Source organism: Monocercomonoides exilis (assembly GCF_001643675.1).
Source record: "Monocercomonoides exilis strain PA203 chromosome Unknown scaffold9-1957334, whole genome shotgun sequence".
Taxonomy (NCBI): Eukaryota; Preaxostyla; order Oxymonadida; family Polymastigidae; genus Monocercomonoides; species Monocercomonoides exilis.
Genome location: NW_027150554.1, coordinates 163,503 through 182,710, shown reverse-complemented (window position 1 = coordinate 182,710; position 19,208 = coordinate 163,503). Strand labels below are relative to the sequence as shown.

General features: G+C 34.4%; 4 protein-coding genes across 4 annotated transcripts; all 4 read left to right on the top strand.

Annotated features, from left to right (window-relative positions):
• Nucleotides 1-781: 781 nt before the first annotated feature.
• Nucleotides 782-6,457, top strand: MONOS_15188 (uncharacterized protein; the record flags this gene model as incomplete). The annotated part of the gene is made up of 2 exons (XM_067868051.1): nucleotides 782-1,295; nucleotides 1,527-6,457. 2 exons carry the CDS (start codon nucleotides 782-784, stop codon nucleotides 6,455-6,457), a joined length of 5,445 nt encoding a protein of 1,814 aa, XP_067732271.1.
• A 123-nt stretch (nucleotides 6,458-6,580) lies between these two features.
• Nucleotides 6,581-7,795, top strand: MONOS_15189 (uncharacterized protein; the record flags this gene model as incomplete). Its single annotated transcript, XM_067868052.1, has 1 exon — nucleotides 6,581-7,795. The coding sequence occupies one exon, from the start codon at nucleotides 6,581-6,583 to the stop codon at nucleotides 7,793-7,795; it is 1,215 nt and encodes a 404-aa protein (XP_067732270.1).
• A 1,538-nt stretch (nucleotides 7,796-9,333) lies between these two features.
• Nucleotides 9,334-9,735, top strand: MONOS_15190 (uncharacterized protein; the record flags this gene model as incomplete). Its single annotated transcript, XM_067868054.1, has 2 exons — nucleotides 9,334-9,444; nucleotides 9,517-9,735. 2 exons carry the CDS (start codon nucleotides 9,334-9,336, stop codon nucleotides 9,733-9,735), a joined length of 330 nt encoding a protein of 109 aa, XP_067732269.1.
• A 7,254-nt stretch (nucleotides 9,736-16,989) lies between these two features.
• On the top strand, nucleotides 16,990-18,772 carry MONOS_3072 (uncharacterized protein). The gene is made up of 3 exons (XM_067873044.1): nucleotides 16,990-17,292; nucleotides 17,358-17,851; nucleotides 17,910-18,772. The coding sequence occupies exons 1-3, from the start codon at nucleotides 17,223-17,225 to the stop codon at nucleotides 18,666-18,668; spliced, it is 1,323 nt and encodes a 440-aa protein (XP_067732268.1). The 5' UTR covers nucleotides 16,990-17,222; the 3' UTR covers nucleotides 18,669-18,772.
• Nucleotides 18,773-19,208: the final 436 nt, after the last annotated feature.

Sequence of the window (19,208 nt, the reverse complement as noted above, 5' to 3'; positions counted from 1 at the left end):
TCTTTTCGCATGTTTGCTCCTTGCTGAGAAATTAATGTTGCATGATTCCACACAAGAATATTTTTTCGAAAGCCAACATACTCGCTTTATTTCTCAATTGCATAATGACCCTGTTTATTCGAATGGAGGCAATTCAAACGATGCACATTTTCAGGCAAATAGAGAATTAAAAAATGAAGAAAGGGGAAACATATTTTGTAATTCCAAAGGATTGCAGCAAGTTACGTCAACAACAATTAATACATTTTTGAGATTATTCAACACTTCGGCTGGACTGAAAAATGTGGCAATTGAACATTCTTCTTCACCTTTGATGCTCATAGCAGAAAAGTCGAGTGTCGTGCTGGATTCCTGCATTTCCCACCAAAAATCATCATCTCCTTTTCATTTGCAAAGTGGGTCAATCTATTTCACAAACATGAGTGCAATGCCAAAAAAGAATGCTTATTCATCCGGGCTCGTATTATCATCTGGTGATTCAAATTCAGCCATGATGAGAAATTCCATCATTTCAGATCTGGCTGTTTCTTCATCAGACAATTTTCTTGTTTCAGGAAAGAGCCACAGCGAACAGATCACTAATTGTGCCTTTAGGAACATGTCTGTGAAATACTGTGAGGACATTGATTGTCAAATGGAACACTCATGTTTTCGAAGTTATATGGAGAATTGCCTCATTTGTTCATGTGTGAATGCTTTTGAAGGAGGAATTTCGAGTGGATCTTTTTCTTCTCAGGAATTTGTCTGCAAAAACACAACAATTAGCAATGGAAAAAGAGAAATGAATGCTCTTCAGAAAAAGGGACAAATTAATTCAACGGAAAGCCAATCCTTTTCGTTGTGTGAATGGGTTGATTGCACAGCACCACAAGGAGGTGCTCTTTATGTTCATGACAATGCAAATGCTGTTCTCACTGTTGAAAATTGTTCTTTTGAAAGATGCAATGCTTCTTCAACAAGAGGTGGAGGAATATATGCTTTGAAAATCGCCGAATGCATTGTGAGACACGCAACATTTACTGAATGCACAGCACAGGAGCCTTCGAGCTGTGGCGGAGGAGGAATAATGATCGAAGATGGAAATATCCAACCAATTGTTGATGATTGCTCATTTCAAAACTGCTCATCAGGAAACGACGGAGGGGCTGTTGATCTCCGTCAAACAAATACTCAAAGACAAAAGTTCTGCGTTATTGATTCCTTTTTCGATAACTGCAGATGCAATGGTTCGCCTGGTGGTGCTGGAGGAGCAATTGAACATTGGAGTTGCTATGATCAAGTTGTTATTTCAAATTGTTTGTTCTGCAATTGTTATTCAATGCATGGAGGAGGCGCTGCTTCACAGTTAATAAATGCAAATAATAGTGGAATATTGTTTTATTACTGCTTTTTTCACAATAACACATGAGTGCGAGGTGGCCATGATATTGCTCTTCACAACTCTACATCAAAAAACATTGATTCCAGCTGCTTCTCAACAAGGCAAACAGGGAACAGAGTAAGCGCTAAAAATGATAAAATTATAGATAAAAGCGAATGGCTTCGAAACGATTTTGGAAGAATTAGGTTTGTCTCTTCAGTTCAAACGCAGCCGAATGCCATTGATACATATTCGTGCGGAATAAATGAGTCTCATCCATGCAGCACCATCAGCCATTGTTTGACCCAACTTATTCCTGAATATGTGACTGATATCGAAATACTCACAGGAACAATAATCGAAACAAATAGTTTTAATTGTGGAACAGACAGTTTTTCTGTTTATGGACAAAGCAATATGAGCACAGAAATCCACACAGAATTTGAAGCATCTGGGTTGTCTCTATTTTCAGTCTCGACAGGCACATTGACTACCAGAGACTTTGTTCTTGTGCATGACTCGGCTCATCCGAATAACCGTGGGTCAAGGCTATTTGAGATCACTGGAACAGGAGAGATACATGCAAGTGGGCTGAACATGTCTGCTGGAAGCGGACACTCAACAGAAACAGCATTTTCGATAGAACTGATAAATGTTCAGAATGGGGTATTGCAAATGGAACATGTGAATTGGGCAAAGACTATCTCCACAACTTCGTTATTTTCACTTTCTTCGACAAATGAAATTGCATTGACACTTTCAGAGTGTGCCTTTGATGGGATTGAAAGAACAACGAGCGGAGCTGCTGTGATGTCGCTTTCCAATGACAAGGCAAATATCGATCTGGATTCTTGTTCATTTTCAGGATGTGGAAGCAGAACATCGGCTGATGGAGGCTCAATGATGTTGTGTGTTGGGAGTGAAAATGAAGTGAAAGTGAATGGTGGAACTTTTGATGGATGCTTTTGTTCAGAAACAAATGGTCTTGGAGGAGGAATCCTTCTTCAATTATTGAATGAAAATCCAAATTTCCTGATATCCTCTTCATTCGAAACAAACACAGCCAAGTGGGGAAGAGACATCTTTGTTATTTCCCCAGATCTGGAAGAAACAGCAAAATCAGAAAACATCACATGTGTGACAGATTCATTGGATTCTCTTGAGAAGGTGAGAGGATACGACAATGGAAACGCTAGTGTGACCATTCCTCTGTGCATCTATCTCATTCCCACCCCAGAAGAAATACATGTGAGTAACACTGAGGCATCCGATCACTCACATTGTGGAATAATCCAATTCCCTTGTTTGACAATGAAGCACTCCCTCACACGTATTACAGGTGAAAAGAAAGTTATTGTGAGTGGAATGATTGCGATGAGTGATGAATTGACCTTTGGTGAACAGAAACACGAAATCAAAGGAAATGATGATCAAAGCGGCTGGACAGTCTCCGATTCAACTTCATCATTAAACTCAGCGATGATAACAGCAAGTGTTGAAACAGAATTATCAAAACTCATCTTTTCCCTTCCATCTTCCCTTTCTCTTCATTCAACTTTCATTTCGTCTTCTTTGTCAACAATAACTTTATCTCACTGTTCTGTTTCTCTTCAAAATCCATCATCAGAATTGTCTTTGCTATTCTTATCTTTTGAGTCTGGATCCTTTGCTATTGATTCGTTTTCAGCTTCATCAATCACATTGAGCGATTATCCGCTGATCTCTTTGTCTGGAAGTGAAATAAATAGTGAGTTGATGAACACCAAATGGTTGAACATGACGAACAGCAATTTCACAGAAATCGAAAGAGCAGCTGGAAGTGGAAGCTGTGTGAGCATTGACAACAGCAATGATGAAAATTCAAATGGCGAAATAAATATTGAAAAATGTGTTTTTGATGGATGTTCTGTGCAGACTGATGAAAGCAGAGGAGGGGCAATCAATGCCCAGTTGAAAGGGAATACGTATTTGGATATTATTTCATGCACATTCGCAGGATGCACAGCACCAGCAGAAGATGAAAAAACTGGATTTGGAGGAGGGATGGCACTGAAGTTGATTAATGAGTATTCTTCTTTTGTGATCTCATCCCCTGTTTTTGAGGCAGACAAGCCAAATGTTGCAAAATATGGAAATGATCTTTTTGTTGAATCATTGAACTTGACAAAGAGCATCACAAATGCATCGCTTCCGTTTGTATCTGAGAATCTGAATGATATTTCCTTGGATTCGATGAGAGGGTTTGATGGAAATGATTCAACGAATGCCATTCCATTGGTGTATTTCTGGTTCGCACTTGGATCAGAGATATTTGTTGGAGGCGATGGAAGGGACATGGGTGCGTGTGGATTCTCAGATTATCCTTGTCTGTCAATCGAGTATTCATTGGATCGATTGCCTGAGGGAAATGAAAAGAATATTAACATCATTGAAAAAGGAGTTCTCCAAAAAAGTGTTGATCTCGGTGGAATTTCAATATGCTCAAACAATGCAGACACGTGTTCTTTGGATTGTCTCTCATCACTTGAAGGAGCAGAAGGAGCAGCAGTGAAGATTTCTGGAATATCCAATTTCGAACTGATTCGCTTTGTGATTCCATCTTCATTCACAGGTGGAGTCAATTATTTGATGCATGTTGGCTCAAGCGAGGGATTGTTGACTGTGAAAGACTGCTCATTCTCAAAAAATGAAGAAAACAATGTGGAAGAGATTATGAATTATGGACTGATCAAAACAGATGGAGGCACAGTTCAATTGGAATTTGTAACATTGCAATCACTTTGTTTTTCAAAGGATGTTATTTCTGTGCAGTCAACAACTGCATTGAACGTTAAGAACTTGACAATGAAGAATGTTGAGCTGGATGGAGCAAGTGGATTGAGCATATCAAAGAGTTCAGGGAGAGAAAACAGAGAAAATAATGAAGCTGAACAAAATGTTGTTATCGAGTGGAGTGTGTTCGAAGAAGTCACCCAGAACACAACCAATGATATTCCCATCATTCAGAATATGAATGATGAACCATTGAAAATGGTGATACGAAACACAACGATGAAGAAGTGTGGAGGGTTGAAATGCAAAAAGGGAGGAGGGATGTTTTGTATGTTGAATGAGGGAGGAAGCTTTGATTGCTCGTTTTGCACGATTTCTGAGTGCTTCTGCTCAACCACAGGAAGAGGTGGGTGGCTGTTTCTGGAATGCACCTCGGCAACTGAGCAGCCTCTGAATTTTGTGCTGTCAAATATCACATTTAGAGATAATTCTGCGCTGAGAGGGAGAGATGTGTATGTTCGATGCCACTCAATCGAAAATCAAATAGTTGATGAACAATTCCTGTTGGACTTCAGATTGCCATTTGTGAAGGAATTGGCAATGTGGGGATGCACAACAGATTCTTTTGAAAGAGAAGAAGATCTTCTTCTGAGAGTGGTGAAATATCTGAGCGAGACGATATTTGTGTCTTCAGTTTCTGAAAATCACAAAGATATCAAGCAATGTGGGGAGTTCAACATGCCTTGTGAGTCATTGAATGTGGGAGTTCAGCACATTATTCCATCTTTGTACTCTCAGCTGTTGATCTTGGGGCAAACAATTATTGTTGGGGAATGCGAAGCTCATGATGTGATCATCCGTTCGCTGCAATCTCCTTCAACTGCTTTGGTGTATCTGAACTCAGCAATAACAAACGAGGGAAATCTCATTGCAACCTCAGAGAATGTTCGGATTGAGAGATTGAATTTCAACTTTGGCCAGTCATTTTTGTATTCAGACAGTTCTTTTATTCATGAAACAAATGGCCAATTATCTCTTTCATTTGTTGATTTTTCTTCGATTGGCCACTCAGAAAACATTGAAGCTGCTATTCTAAACTCAACATTGCTGAGCATCGAAAATGGAATTCTTCATATTGACAATTGCTCAGTGTCACTCCTTTCATTCAAGAAATCATTGTTTCTGTTTAATGGGGATAAGATTTCATTGATGAATGTGAGACTGGAAAAAGTTGAAGCAATTTCAAATGTGTTTGAGATTGGACAATGCAAAGAAGTTGTGTTAAATGGAATTGATGCAGATGGAGTGAATCTGTCTGAAGGTTGCATCATTGCGATTCAAGGATCTGCTTCAGGAACATTTTCTGTTAAAATCTCCTCATTCAACAACTGTTCAAGGAACCCAGAAGGAGCTTCTGTTCTTTCAGCTTCATCAACCTCTGCTCATTTGGAGTTTTCAAACTGTTCTTGCACGAATTGCAATTCTCTGTCTGACAAAGGAAGTGTTGTTGAGGTGCATGATACGAAAGATGTTTCGATGGATTCTTGTCGATTTATTGGAATGCTTGTGAAAGAAAGTGAAACTGGGAATATGAACACAATAACAGATATCTGTCAATGGAATGGGTCGCTGATCCACATAGAAAACTCCAATCTTCGCACAAAAGAGATTATGATTCAAAATTCATCGAAAGGAGGAATATCAGTCAAAGGAGGAAAAGCTTCAATTGAGATGGGAATGCTGGCAAACAACAATCCATTCATTGAAAAATATCCCTCTTTTCGTCGGAACATCATTTGTTCAGATTCAGCTTCATTGACCGTTTCGAGCTTGAAGGGAGGAGATGGACTGATGCCCAATTCTTCTCTTTGGATTTTGAATGATGGATGCACACTTGGAGGGATAGCTGCAGAAAGATCGTCGTCATTCTTCGTTCCAAAACTAGAAGATGTTTCTGTGAATGAAAATGGAAGCAACATTTTTATCAAATTCAAGGGATCTCTTTTTGTGCCATGCGACTTGTCATTCAGATTAATATTAAAAACAGGGGATGTGGAGTTGGTTGAGACATATCAGTTTGAAGAAGATGATTTCATATCAGAAAATGAAGTGATTGGAAGCATTCCATCAGAAAATATTTCAAAGATAGGAGATGAAACAGAGGTTTCTGTGATAATTCTGTTTGGGAAGCAATTGGCTTCAACTTCTCCGCAGATTCTGAAGAACAAAACAGAGCCAAAAACAGATGGGGAAGGAAGACTTGCTGAAGGAGGGAAAGAAGGGAAATTTTATTGGTTGTTGATTGTGATTGTGCTTGTTGTTTAGTTTTTAATTGTTCTGATTATATCCATTCTTGTTACAATACGATGGAGAAAACAAAAGAGACGAACTGAAGAATTAGAAGTGATTGTTGAAGACACAGTGAAGAAGGATCCGAAGGCGTTTGAGATGGTGACGATGGAGATGTCGCCGGAGGAGCAGTGGAGGAGGGCAGAGAGGGAGGCAGAGAAGAAAAACGAAGAGAGGATAAAGAAAAGAATAAATGGAAAGGAGATGGTGCATTCGGAGTCTGAAGAGTATTTGCTGAGTGAGAGTGGATCGACTGAATACATCCTTGGGAAAGATTCAGAAAAGATTCCTGATTGGGCGCTGGAAAATGTTGAGGAAGAAGAGACAAGAAAGAGAACTCCATCTCCATCCATCTCATCCACTTCAACCACTTGTTCAACTGATTCAGATTCAACATTTGTTCGAGGGGAGGATTTGTGTCCAACCACTTCATCGATGTCAAATCTGGTGGATGCAATGGCCTGTTCATCGCCTCATGAGAAATTGATTGTGGATCTGAGGGATTCACTGTTCATGCTTCTTCATGGGAGAAATGAAAAAAAAGAGATGGCGATTGGGAGTTTGCAAGAGAGGGAGATGACAGCAGCACAGGTCTTGTTCTGGGTGGTGAATGGAGCACTGCACTCATTTGAAGAACATGAAATGCCTCTTCCTTCTTTGCCAAATTTGAGTCCTCACATTGTGCTGTTCTCAGAGCACATGGTGATCTGCATCGTGACGCACTCAGACTTCTCTTCTGATGATGACTCAGATTCATCATCCATCTCTTCATTGAGTATTGTTTCTTCTTCGTCCAACATTTCGTTGATGAGCGAGAGATTCACAGACTCACCACCTCCATCATCAGCCTTTGAGGATGATGAAGGACTCAGAAAGGAGTGTTTGAGATGGAAGGCGCCAGAGCTGCAGATGAACAAGAAGATGGGAGCGACAAAGGAGTCAGTGGCATTCTCGATTGGGATGATGCTGTGGGAGTGTCTGACGCTTCATGTTCCGTTTGGAGAGTATGAGGCAGTGATTGCAGGGGAGAAGATTGTGAATGGGGAGAGGCCGAAGCTGGAGCTGGCAGAGGAATCAGATCTGTTTGGGGTGATGCAGAGCTGTCTTTCCGCAAAGGCTGAGGGGCGACCCACACTGATGGAGCTGAAACGAACATTTTTTGGAAAGTTTCCAGCTGAGGCGATGGTGATGACGATGACAGATGCAATGTGTTGCGAAGAGTCAGAAGAGTCAGAAGAGTCAGAGGAGAAGGGCAGGCAAACAAGGGACAGTCGCCCATCTTCAACGAGCATAAGTCACAAGACGAAAAAGTGATGGGCGAAAAGAACAGAAGCAAAGACGAGTTGTAAAGCTGAGAAGAGATTTTATTGTTTTTGTTGTTCTTCATTTTTGTAAATTTTTGTTTTTGCATTTGTGTTTGTTTATTTTTTTCGAATTTGTCAATTTCTCTGAATTTTCCGTTTTATTCACTTTTTGTTCGATTTCACTTTTATGTTGTTGTTGTTTGTGCCATTTGCGTTGTTTGAATTGTTTTGATTATATGTTCTTTTGCAACACCATTTTTGCTGAGGAAGGATCAAAGCAGAATTTTGTGGAGCTTTGCTTCCACACATCTGCTGACCAATTGTTTTATTTTTTCATTCATTCACTTTTTCATTCATTCCATTTTATAACTCCCATTTGATTTTTGGTTGAGCATGTTTTTCGTTAATCTTCTGTCTTTGAGACGAGAAGAACAAGCCAGGAGCATTGGAAAATGCTTCTTGACAAGCGATCTTGATTCCTTTTGAAAGAAAGTGATCTTCATTTGTTTTTTTTTACAAGTCGATCAATCCTCTTCTCCAGTGACTATTATCTTTCATTCATTCATTGATTCATTCATTTCGCATTATGTATTCATCACCTGTTGTATTATTGAGCTTGCCAATTGGATTGAAAAGATAGAAAACAAAGCAATCGAAAACACCAAATTGCATTTTCTTTTGCCAAAAAATTCAAAATGATTTTAACAATATCCATTTATCAACAAAGTTTTTTTCGTTAATTTTATCAAATACAGGCAAAAAGAAAGTACATTTCGCTGAAAGCATTTTTTGGCCAATCCTCCTTTTTTGAATATGTGCTTTTGTTCTTTGAAAAATGCTTGTTCAAAACTTCCATTCCGGCAAACCGAATTGGATAAAGTGTCAATTTTCTCTTTCGTCGTTTGCAAAGGATATTTGCAGGAAATAGTATGGTCTCGATGCGGTTGTTTTCAAGGCTGTTTTGAGTTTTTGTTTTTCGTTGATTTCTTCCATCCTGCATATTCGAATTCATAAAAATTTTCAATATGGTGCTTCATTCTGAATGCAACTCTTTTCAAAAATTGCAATATATGGAGCTCACCGAAAAACTCACTGGTATGTAATCTTTGTTTCAGTTGACTTCATATTTATTGAATTTCTTTCTTTCTTTCTTTTTTCAATAAAGAATTATTTGTTGGACTTGAAGATTGCGATGAAATTGAACAAAAACAGAAAATTGAAGAAATGAATGAACAAATAGAAGAAATGAATAAGGATAAATTTGAGTCTGTATTTTCAGAAGAATTGTTCAACAAAATTCACCAAATGATTGAAGAAGAGAAACTTTCGATGCGAAATGCAATTTTGTTGCTGAAACATGTTGGATATTGCAATGTTCTGAAAAGCATTTGGATTTGTAGTTTTAAAGAATCTCCGTTGAACAAAATATTTGAGAAGATGATTATTGAAGAAGAAAAGAAAAAAGAAGAAAAGGACGAAAAGCATTTAGCTGATCTTTGTGAGTGCTTCATATCTTTGAGCTTCGATTTCCCACAAGAATTAATTTTAATGTGCGTATCTTGTCTTCTGAAAGTTACGTTGAAGAAAGAAGAAGATGAGGAAACACAAAAAGAAGTGGAAATGGCTCTTTTGGCATTGAGTTGCATTTACTCACATTATGTTTAAACATTTTTATTTTATTTTTAACGTTTTTGAATTTCTTTTTTTTTTTTTTTTTTTTTTTCTGATTAGGAAATTGAACAAAAACAGTATTTGAATGAAATCAAAGAAATAATCCATTATCACCAGGAACATCACAATCTGACACGGCTTGCCTATCTGTATGCTTGGGAGTTTTTGATTTTAAGATTGAACACTGACAAAAGCCTGAATGAAGTGATTGTGAATGAGCTGCATTTTATCAGAGAAGCAAGAAGAGAAATCGAAGATCTGTCGAAGTGTGTGGATTGAAAGAAAAATGAAGAAGAAAAAAAAAGAAGCGAAAAAAGTGATTATAATCTGGAGATGGTTCGATGTTATTGATAATTACTTGATCTGGTCCACGATGTGCAACGAGGAATGGGAAGGACTAATCTGCAGCATTGTTCAAGTATTTCGAGCATCAAGAGATAATTACAAAGGAATTAGAAGGAAACGCTTTAATTCATTAAGATGTGCTACGGATAAAAGATTTGTGAAAATTGATGTCTTGTTGAAAAGTGGAGCTATTTGTTTTTATTTGGAGGAAATGAAGCAATCAACATTGGATGTCAAAATGGCAGGTGGAAGCTTGCATTTTTTTAGTTTAATTGCAAGGAAATTGAAAGGAAAGGAGAAAGATGAAAAAGAAGAAGAAAGAAAAGAAAGGCAACCAAAAAGAAGATATATAATGGATGGAAGAAGAAGGACATGAAGATATCACCACAAGCTTTCATGAAGCTTAAGGGTTCTTGAAAAGTTATTATGTTTGTGGTTTATCGTTGAATGTTTGCGATTATTTTGTGAATATCTAAAGAAATCAGATGCATTTTACTTTGCAACTCAAAAATCAGTAGAGCTGTGAAATAACTAACCTGTTTTCCTAATCCTCCATTATTTCGAAATGACAATTTCAGGTTTAAAAGCAGAGATGCTTATTATTGAAAGAGTTTTGGATTTTTATGTTGTTTAAGTTGCTTTTGTGAAGAGATTTAAATTATATTTTTTAACTTTTTCTTTCTCAAAATTAATAAAATATACAAAATTTTTGATTCTCTTCCTGTTGATTTTTCTTATTTCTTATTATTAATTATAAACTTAAAAACAAATGTTCATCTTTCATGAAAAGTATTGGTATTCTTTAAAAAAACACTTTTATCTAATTTTGCACATTTGAATTCCTTTATTTCCAGACCAAATGAGTTTTCTGCGCAAAATATCACAAAAAAGAAAATAAAAAAAGATGAAGTGAATGTTAATGCAGATAAATTATTAATACACAAAATAATGTGGATAATCATTTATCAATTGCAATTCTCCATAAATACCGTGACAAATATAACGGCACAGCCAAATGATACAATCTTCGTATCCTTCTTCCATCTAGTTAAACATTTCACTTTCAGCTCTTTCCTTCTTTCTTCTTCTTTCTCTTTCTCTTCTTTCTCTTCTTCTTTATTCTTTTCTTTCAATCCTTCCAAAACATTCACAAAAATTTCTAGACATTCTTGTGTCATTTCTTCGTTCAAAGTTGTTCTCTGAATTACCATCAAAATAGCTCAACTGCTCCATTTTACGAAAAGTTCTCCATCTTTTAAGCTATATCATCCTCCTTCGCTTCAAATGAAATTGTGCATTCTTCCTTCCTTCTCCGTAATCATAACTAGACGCCAGATAAAAATGAACAACGCTGTTTGTAAGCAAAGCTGATTCTTCGTTCTATGACTTAAGTCATAAAAAGCTATATAGATTCTTGTTTAATCCAAAGCACATTAAAGTGTGAAGAAAGTTTTTTTCGAAAAATATACATAAATTACAAACCTGTTATTAACAAGAAAATGTTATGGGATAGATCAAAGAAAAATGGAAAATAGTCAAAAACACTTTTTCAACAAAAATAACTAATTTTAAATAAATTAATATTCCATTTTATTTCGATATAAATATATAAAATATTTTTTATCGATGGTCCATATTCTTGGAACTTGCCAACCCGAATATTTTCTTAAACCCGGTTATTTTTTTGTTCGTTGAAACAGAATGAATACAACATAAAAATACAAAAAGCAAACTTTTACACGTTTATTTTACTATTATTTGATTGAACAAGTATTTTTTTGTGACAATTTTAGTTTTTGACGAAGATCAAAGGAAATATTAATTTATTTTTGATCATTTGTTTTGCTTGTTTTTAAGCAACTCTCTTTTTCTGTCAATTTTTAGGTATAATGTCATAAAACATACAAAACATAGTTTTATTGTTACAAATGTTATTTGTTTTTTCGTATTTTTTCGATTGTTTTTCACATTTCATCGTTTTTGACAAGAAATATGGAAATATGAAAATTTCTGAACTAATATTCTAGATGAACGATTGATAATTATTTTAATGTGTTATTAAGATTAAAACACATTAATTCTTTCATTATTGAATTAAACATTTTAGTGTGTATTTTTATATGAGCATATTTGTAATAAACAAAAATTGATTGAAATAACTAAATCAACAAATTTTGACATTTTTTTAACATGGTAAACGTTTAATGTTACCATTTTTCTTTATTAGTATATGACTTTAAACATGTAACAAACATTTGATCGAATTAAAATTTCATATTTCCATATTTCTTGTCAAAAACGATGAAATGTGAAAAACAATCGAAAAAATACGAAAAAACAAATAACATTTGTAACAATAAAACTATGTTTTGTATGTTTTATGACATTATACCTAAAAATTGACAGAAAAAGAGAGTTGCTTAAAAACAAGCAAAACAAATGATCAAAAATAAATTAATATTTCCTTTGATCTTCGTCAAAAACTAAAATTGTCACAAAAAAATACTTGTTCAATCAAATAATAGTAAAATAAACGTGTAAAAGTTTGCTTTTTGTATTTTTATGTTGTATTCATTCTGTTTCAACGAACAAAAAAATAACCGGGTTTATGAAAATATTCGGGTTTATAAATCACCCCAGATATGATTTTGGAGTTACAATAAAATAAAAAATTAATATAAAAAACTACAATTTTTGAGTTAAAATATAAAAATGAGTTTTATTTTCTCAAATATTCAAAAAATAATCAGAAAAATTCAACGATAATTCATAAGAATAGTTTTCGTTAGAAAATAGAAAATTTCATGAAAACTTATGATGGCATCTTCATATCCTTCTTCTTCCATCCTTTCGAATATCTTTCTTTTCAACTCTTTTCGTTTTGTTTCGTCCGTTTCTCCATCCGTCTTTTCTTTCAGTCTTTCTGAAATATTCAAAAAGATATTCAAGCCATTCCACACAATTCTATCATCCAAAGTTGATTGCTTCATTTCCTCCAAATAGAGACCGATAGCTCCACTTTTCAACAAGTCATCAACTTCCACATTTCTATTTTCCGCTGCACATCGAAGTGAATCGAGACATCCATAGCAAATATTTTTGTGATTGCCCCTTGATGCTCGAAATAGTTGAACAATGCTGTAAAGAAGTCCAGCAAGTTCTTCGTTCCACAATGTGCACAAGACGAAGAAGTATTTTATAACACGAAGCCATCTCCTTATAATAGACACTTCTATTCTTCCATTTTCTTCTTCTTTCTTCTTCCAGTCGATACATTTTGAAAGTTTTTCTAATTCTCTTCTTGCCTCGATTGCGAAATGCAGTTCATTCACTATCACTTCTTCCAAGCTTTTGTCTTTGAAAAATCTGTTTATCAAAAACTCCCAAGCAGACTGATAGGCAAACTGAGTGAGATCCTGATGTTCCTGGAAATATTCGATGATTTCTTTGATTTCATCGAGGTAAAGTTCTTGTTCGATAAACTGATTAGAAATAAGAAAAATATCAAAACAACATTAAGGAAATCGAAGTGAACACACAAAATATCTATTGATGTAACTTAATGCAAATAAAGCCATTTCCACTTCTTTTTGCGTTTCCTCGTTTTCCTCTTTGTTTGATGAAGCTTTCAGAAGGCAAGGCACACAAATCGAAAGAACTTCACCCGAGAAGTTGTAACTCAATGAAATGGAGCATTCACAGAGATCAACCAGTAACTTTTCGTTCATTTCTTTTTTCTTCTCATTTTCATCATTCATCATCCTTCTCATTCTTTTGCACAATAATGATTCATCAAAAGAATTAATTGAAATACGTTTCTGTATATTGAAATATATAACATGTTTCAACAGCAAGATTACACGATCCAATGACAATGTCTTTTCTCCAATCATTTGGTGAAATTTATTGAATAGTTCTTTTGTGAAAACAGATTTTAATTCTTTTTTATTCATTTCATCCATCATTCTTTTCATTTCCTCAATTTTCTGCATTTGTTCATCCTTTTTACAATATTCCAGCTCATAGAGCAATTCTGCAAATTGAATTCAAAAAATTAAATATGTTTCGAATGGTTAGCCAAAATAAAAGAGCAAACTCCAAAACTGCCTAGTTCTGGCCTTAGTCAGAATTTTATCTTCAGAATAATCATCTTCAGAATAATCATCTTCAGAATAATCATTGTCTGACAAACTCATCCTGCTTGTTGTTTAAAATGTTAAAAATGATTGAAAAGCCTGGTAAAATACAAAATTATGATAAATACAAACAACACGGATTATCTTTCAGAACTAAAATGATTGCTATTCAATTTGTTCTGTTTTTGCTTAATAAAAAGAAGTGCAAAAGAAATTGCAAAGAAGCCGCAAGGATTGGCTGTCTAAGCCAAAAATGAAAATCTTTTGTTTCTTTTTGATCAAACCCAACAGATTATTTGTCGAAAAAAATTTTAATTATTCTTTTTCATTTTGATAATAACAGTTCTATTTTTGAAATGGAAAAAATTTCAAGTCCTTGAGCACAGAGAAAATGGGAAATAGAAAAACAAAATGAACGAATGGAAGATTTTTCACAATATTTTGCGAAGAAGAATGAAACTGAAAACAAGAACAGATGATACCTGAAGGTTTGACACATTTTATGGATTGTTGCATTTTGAGCTCATTTATCATTGGATCATTGGGTTGTGAAAGAAGAAAAGAAAAGAAATTCTGAAAATCATCTCTTATTGAATGAATAAAAGAAAAGAAAAGTTCTTGAATATGGAGAGCATGCTTGTCGAATGGCAGGAGATTAAGGTCCAATTCTTCAATTGCCAAATAATCATGTGTCATGAAGAAAAACAATGAAGATCTGCTCCAACAGAATAGATTGAGGTTCTTCAGTTCATTGAGAATCAAAAATCAAAAGGAAATTCATTAATTCATTGGATGTAACAAAAAGATTTGCGCATTCAAAGAAACTTGCATTCTTTCAGCTGAAATGAGATTTGAAAAGGAAGGATGAGGAGGAAGAGAAAGAGGAGGAGGAGGAGGAGGAGGACAAGAAAGAGGAAGAAGAAGAAGAAGAAGAAGAAGAGGAAGAAAAAGAAGCAAGCGGAGAAGAGTCAATTGATTGAGATCTGAAGATTCGATGAATGCTATTCGACAATCAGTTCAATAATTGCAGAAAATAATCTAAGAGTACAGAAATCAGAAAAAATAGTTTTTCGTTATGTTTCCTCATCTATGCAGTTATAATGATATAATGCTGAATAGCATCTGCAGTTTATTTCGTGTTCTTCATATTTCTCTCATCTTTTCTTCGAAACAGAAGACGTACAAAGATCTCAAATGAAAAGCGTTGCATGAAAAATGACACAGAGGAAAAAGATGGGAAGCGCCCAGCAGATTAAATAAAAGAAGGAGAAGACAGAAACGAATGGAGATGGCTTTTAATGATGTTTGCTTGTCAGTTTCTTTGTGAATTCTGACTTGTTCATTGCTTGTTGAGTGATGAAGCATCGCTCTGCTTCATTTATTCCTTCAAAAAGAGCATCTTCCTCTTTTTCTCATCTGAATATTTGAAGAATATGCTCCATATTCTTCAACAATAATAATTTTCCGCTGATTTGTCTCTTCATTCGGATTGCATCAAACAGCAAGTATTTTCCGTTTCTATTCGGTTGGGTTGGTTTTTCAGCAATTGAAAAAGATTGCCTATAATTGAACATCCTTCGAAGAAATCCTCGTACACTGAACAAGGCAAGCCAAAACATGAAGACCTTGTGGTATTCCTTCTTGTTGCTTGTGAATAAACAGTTTTTTGATTGAAGGTACCAAAAAAGGAGGAGCTGATCTTCATTCTTCTCCGAAGTTAAAGAAATTCTTGTAAAGAAGATTGTTCCATTGATAAGACAGTTTGAGACGAGTTTCCAGTTAAAGAAACAGATTTCCTTTGTTGATACCACTAATAAAGGCTGTTGCTGTGAAAGCTGCTTTTTCAGCATGTTAGGCAACTGCAAAAGCAGAAATAATAACAAAAAGCGCCCTCAGCAGAAGATAAAAATTCTATTGAGGATCCACTTCGAGAGTTTGAGTTCAGAAACTTGGGGAAAACAGCAAGGATTTCTTCCGATGATCGCGCTGCTATAAGAAAAAAAAAAAGAAATGAAAAATTGATGAAATATTTTAAGGGTTGCCCATTCATTTTCATAAGCCATTGCATGAAGGATGCATCCACTGAATTCAAAAGAAGAATTTCTGGTCTGTCAAAGAAGAATGAGTTGATGCAAAAATATACTTGGATAATAAATTAAAATGTTTCACACTCTCAAAATTCTTTTGTGACAGCGGCTGAATTCTCAGATTAATTTCTTTCGTTTTTTTTTGTAAACAAAAGAATGTTGGACTTCGTTTTCTTCTTGAACGAATCTCTTTTCACTGCAATATTTGTCGTATCTCTAATCCAATCATCAATCAATCGAAATCAAATGGTTTTTGTTATCCAAATATTTGGTAAATTCCATATATAAAGGTCAGAATCAGTTATTGTTGTTATTCCATCAACGATGAACCGTGCTATCCTTAGTTTCCGGAATGATCTTCGTGTATTTTCAATATGTGACCATTTCTCAATGAAGTTATATATCCGTGTTATATGCTGCTTGACTTATTTCACAATGAATCGAATCTATTTAGCTTTTCTGACTTTCAATTATATTTTTTTTCTTCCAAGATTTCAATGAGAAAACTTGAATGTTAACTGAATATTAAAAAGGAAGCTCAAATGAAGTGATTATGGAACACGCAAACATTTGTAATTCTTGCTTTCAGTCTGACTTCTCACACAAAAATAAAATAATAATTATTATAATTTCTCTTCAAGAAATAAATTTTCTAGACAAATTTCTTTTCTGTTAAAGTTCTTTTTCTCTTCAAAAAACTTTCAACTTCAATTCATGTAGGAATTCGATTCATGAATTGATATGATTATAAATACTTGATCTGGGACGAAATATTTTGCTTAATGAATTTTGTTCCATTCTACTCAAACAAATATTTTTCTCAATTTTTGTATTTTTCGGTATTTGTTTGACATGGAAATGAAAGACTTATAATGATAAGGTTGGAGAAAAAGTTTGGAACAAATCGTTGTTTCTTTCATAAATGCAAAAATTTAATCCCATTTTTTTCTTTGTTGTTATTGGTTGATGGTTTGATCAAAGAGAAAGAAAATATTCGCTCTTTAGGACTTTTCAAGCAGAGATCATTGATTTCGTTGGAACTTTATTTTCGTGTCTATTTTTAAAAAAGAAAAGCAGTTTGCTGTGTATCATTTCCTTTTCATTTTGTAAGACAATCAATGATGTTTGTAATTATCGATTATTCAATTTTCTACAAATATTCGTTCATAAAAAGAACTTTTTTTTTGCAATAAACTGAATGAGCGAGTGCATTGATGATGAATGTTTAAGTATCATTCAAGGAATATCCAGGACAGGAAAGTTTGCAAGTTTGTTTATTTTTTATTTGGCTTTTGAATGGATCGATTTTCTTTGTTTTCAATTTTTTCTGAAGAATTGTTTACTGAGTTGGAGAATTGCGATGAAGATATGCAAAAACAGAAAATCATTAAAATGAATGGACTGATAGAAGACATGAATAAAGATGAATGCAAATCAATTTTTGAGATATTTTCGTTCAATAAACTTGATGAAATGATTGACAAAAAGAAAATATCTGTAAAAAATATCATTTTGTTGCTAAAGCACGCGGGATATTTCAAAGTGGTTACGTGCGTGTCAAGCTTTTGCTTTAACAATTCTTCGCTACCAAGAAGATTTGAGAAGATGATCGTTGAGGAATTAAAGAAAGAAGAAAAGAATGAAAATTTTTTAATTGAGCTTTGCGAATGCTATCTGTTGCACAAGGAAAGATATATTCCATCGAAATTGATATCGAATTGCTTGCCTTTCTTTTTTGAAGTTTCTTTGAGCAAAGAGAAAGACGAGGAGACACAAAAGAAAGTGGAAATGGCTTTGCTAGCATTAAGTTGCATTAAAGCTCAAAATGTGTGAGTCGTTGTTTTTTATTTTTTATATTTTTGCTTTTTTTCTTGTATTTTGAAAGAGAATAGAAAAAACAATGTATTTGGAAGAGATCAAAGAAATCATCAAATATCATCAGGAACATCACAACCTTACTCATCTTGCATATCAATCAGCTTGGAGATTTTTGATATTTAGATTGCGCAACGGAGAAAATTTGGAAGAAGTGATTATGAATGAGCTGCATTTTGTGAGGGAATCAGCAAGAGAACTTGAAGATTTGACTGCATGCGTTGATTGGAAGAAAAGTAAAGAAGAGATGAAAATATTGAAAGAGGTGCAGATTATAAGAAATTGGACCGATGAAATGATTGATCCTTTGGAGCATTACGAACTACGGAAGGATGATGTTGCTAGAATGATTCTTAGCCTTGTCAAGCTGTGCATAGCATCAAGAGATAATGAACAAGGTATGACTGGAGATTGCCTTTATATTTTAAAAGGCTTTGCAGAAAATGCGACTGTGAGTGTTGATGTTTTTCTAAAAGAAGGCGTTTTCGAGCTCATTTTGATGGAAATTTTGGAATCAACGTTGGATGACGAAATCACATTTTATTCGCTGCAAATATGTTTTCTAATGTTTGAAATGTTGAATGAAGAGACTGATAATGATGCAGAAGAAGCAAAAAGGAAAGCAGCCAAAATGGAGTTGTTTGAAAATTTGGAAGAGGAAGGGTACGAAGATGCCATTGTAAGTTTTCATGGAATATTGGTTTTTCTACAGGAAGACTATGATGATGATTTATCGTTGAATATTTCAGATTATTTTGTGAATGTTTGAGTTAATGAAATGAAACGAATAATGAAACTCAAAAGCCATATTTTTTTTTCTTTTTTCATTTCACTGTGTGTAAAGTTTGCAATTATTGAAAGCGACTCTTTTGATTATTTTTTATCAAATTTTTCAAAAATAAATTAAAAAACTAAAAACAAAACAAATATGTATGTATGCATGCATACCATGGGTGCTTAACCCGCGCCCTGGTGCCAAACCCGCACCCTGCAAATTCCTTGAAAATAGAAAAATATATTTTTGCTTTTCAAAGAAGTTCATTGATGGTGAATTTTCTTAAAACTTGTTTAAAAAAATATTATATTATATTTTTTTTATAAAAAAACTTACAAAAAGATGAATTTTAGAAACTTTTGTTTGGAAGAAAGCTTTTAAGCAATAAACTGAAAAGGCAAAAAAGTTAAACTTAAGAAAAATCTAAAATGTTGTTCATTAATAGATTTTCAAAGATTTCGTCAGTTTTTGATGATTTGAAGCATTCCCTGATATTTTCCACCTTTTTATCATTTGATCGATCCCATTAAGATG

Excerpts from the sequence above, each read along its gene's own strand:
- MONOS_3072 (XM_067873044.1), top strand. The coding sequence starts at position 17,223 with ATGAGCGAGTGCATTGATGATGAATGTTTAAGTATCATTCAAGGAATA. Across the intron at positions 17,293-17,357 it reads CAGGACAGGAAAGTTTGCAA|AATTGTTTACTGAGTTGGAG; the intron begins GTTTGTTTATTT and ends TTTTTTCTGAAG. Across the intron at positions 17,852-17,909 it reads GTTGCATTAAAGCTCAAAAT|AGAATAGAAAAAACAATGTA; the intron begins GTGTGAGTCGTT and ends GTATTTTGAAAG.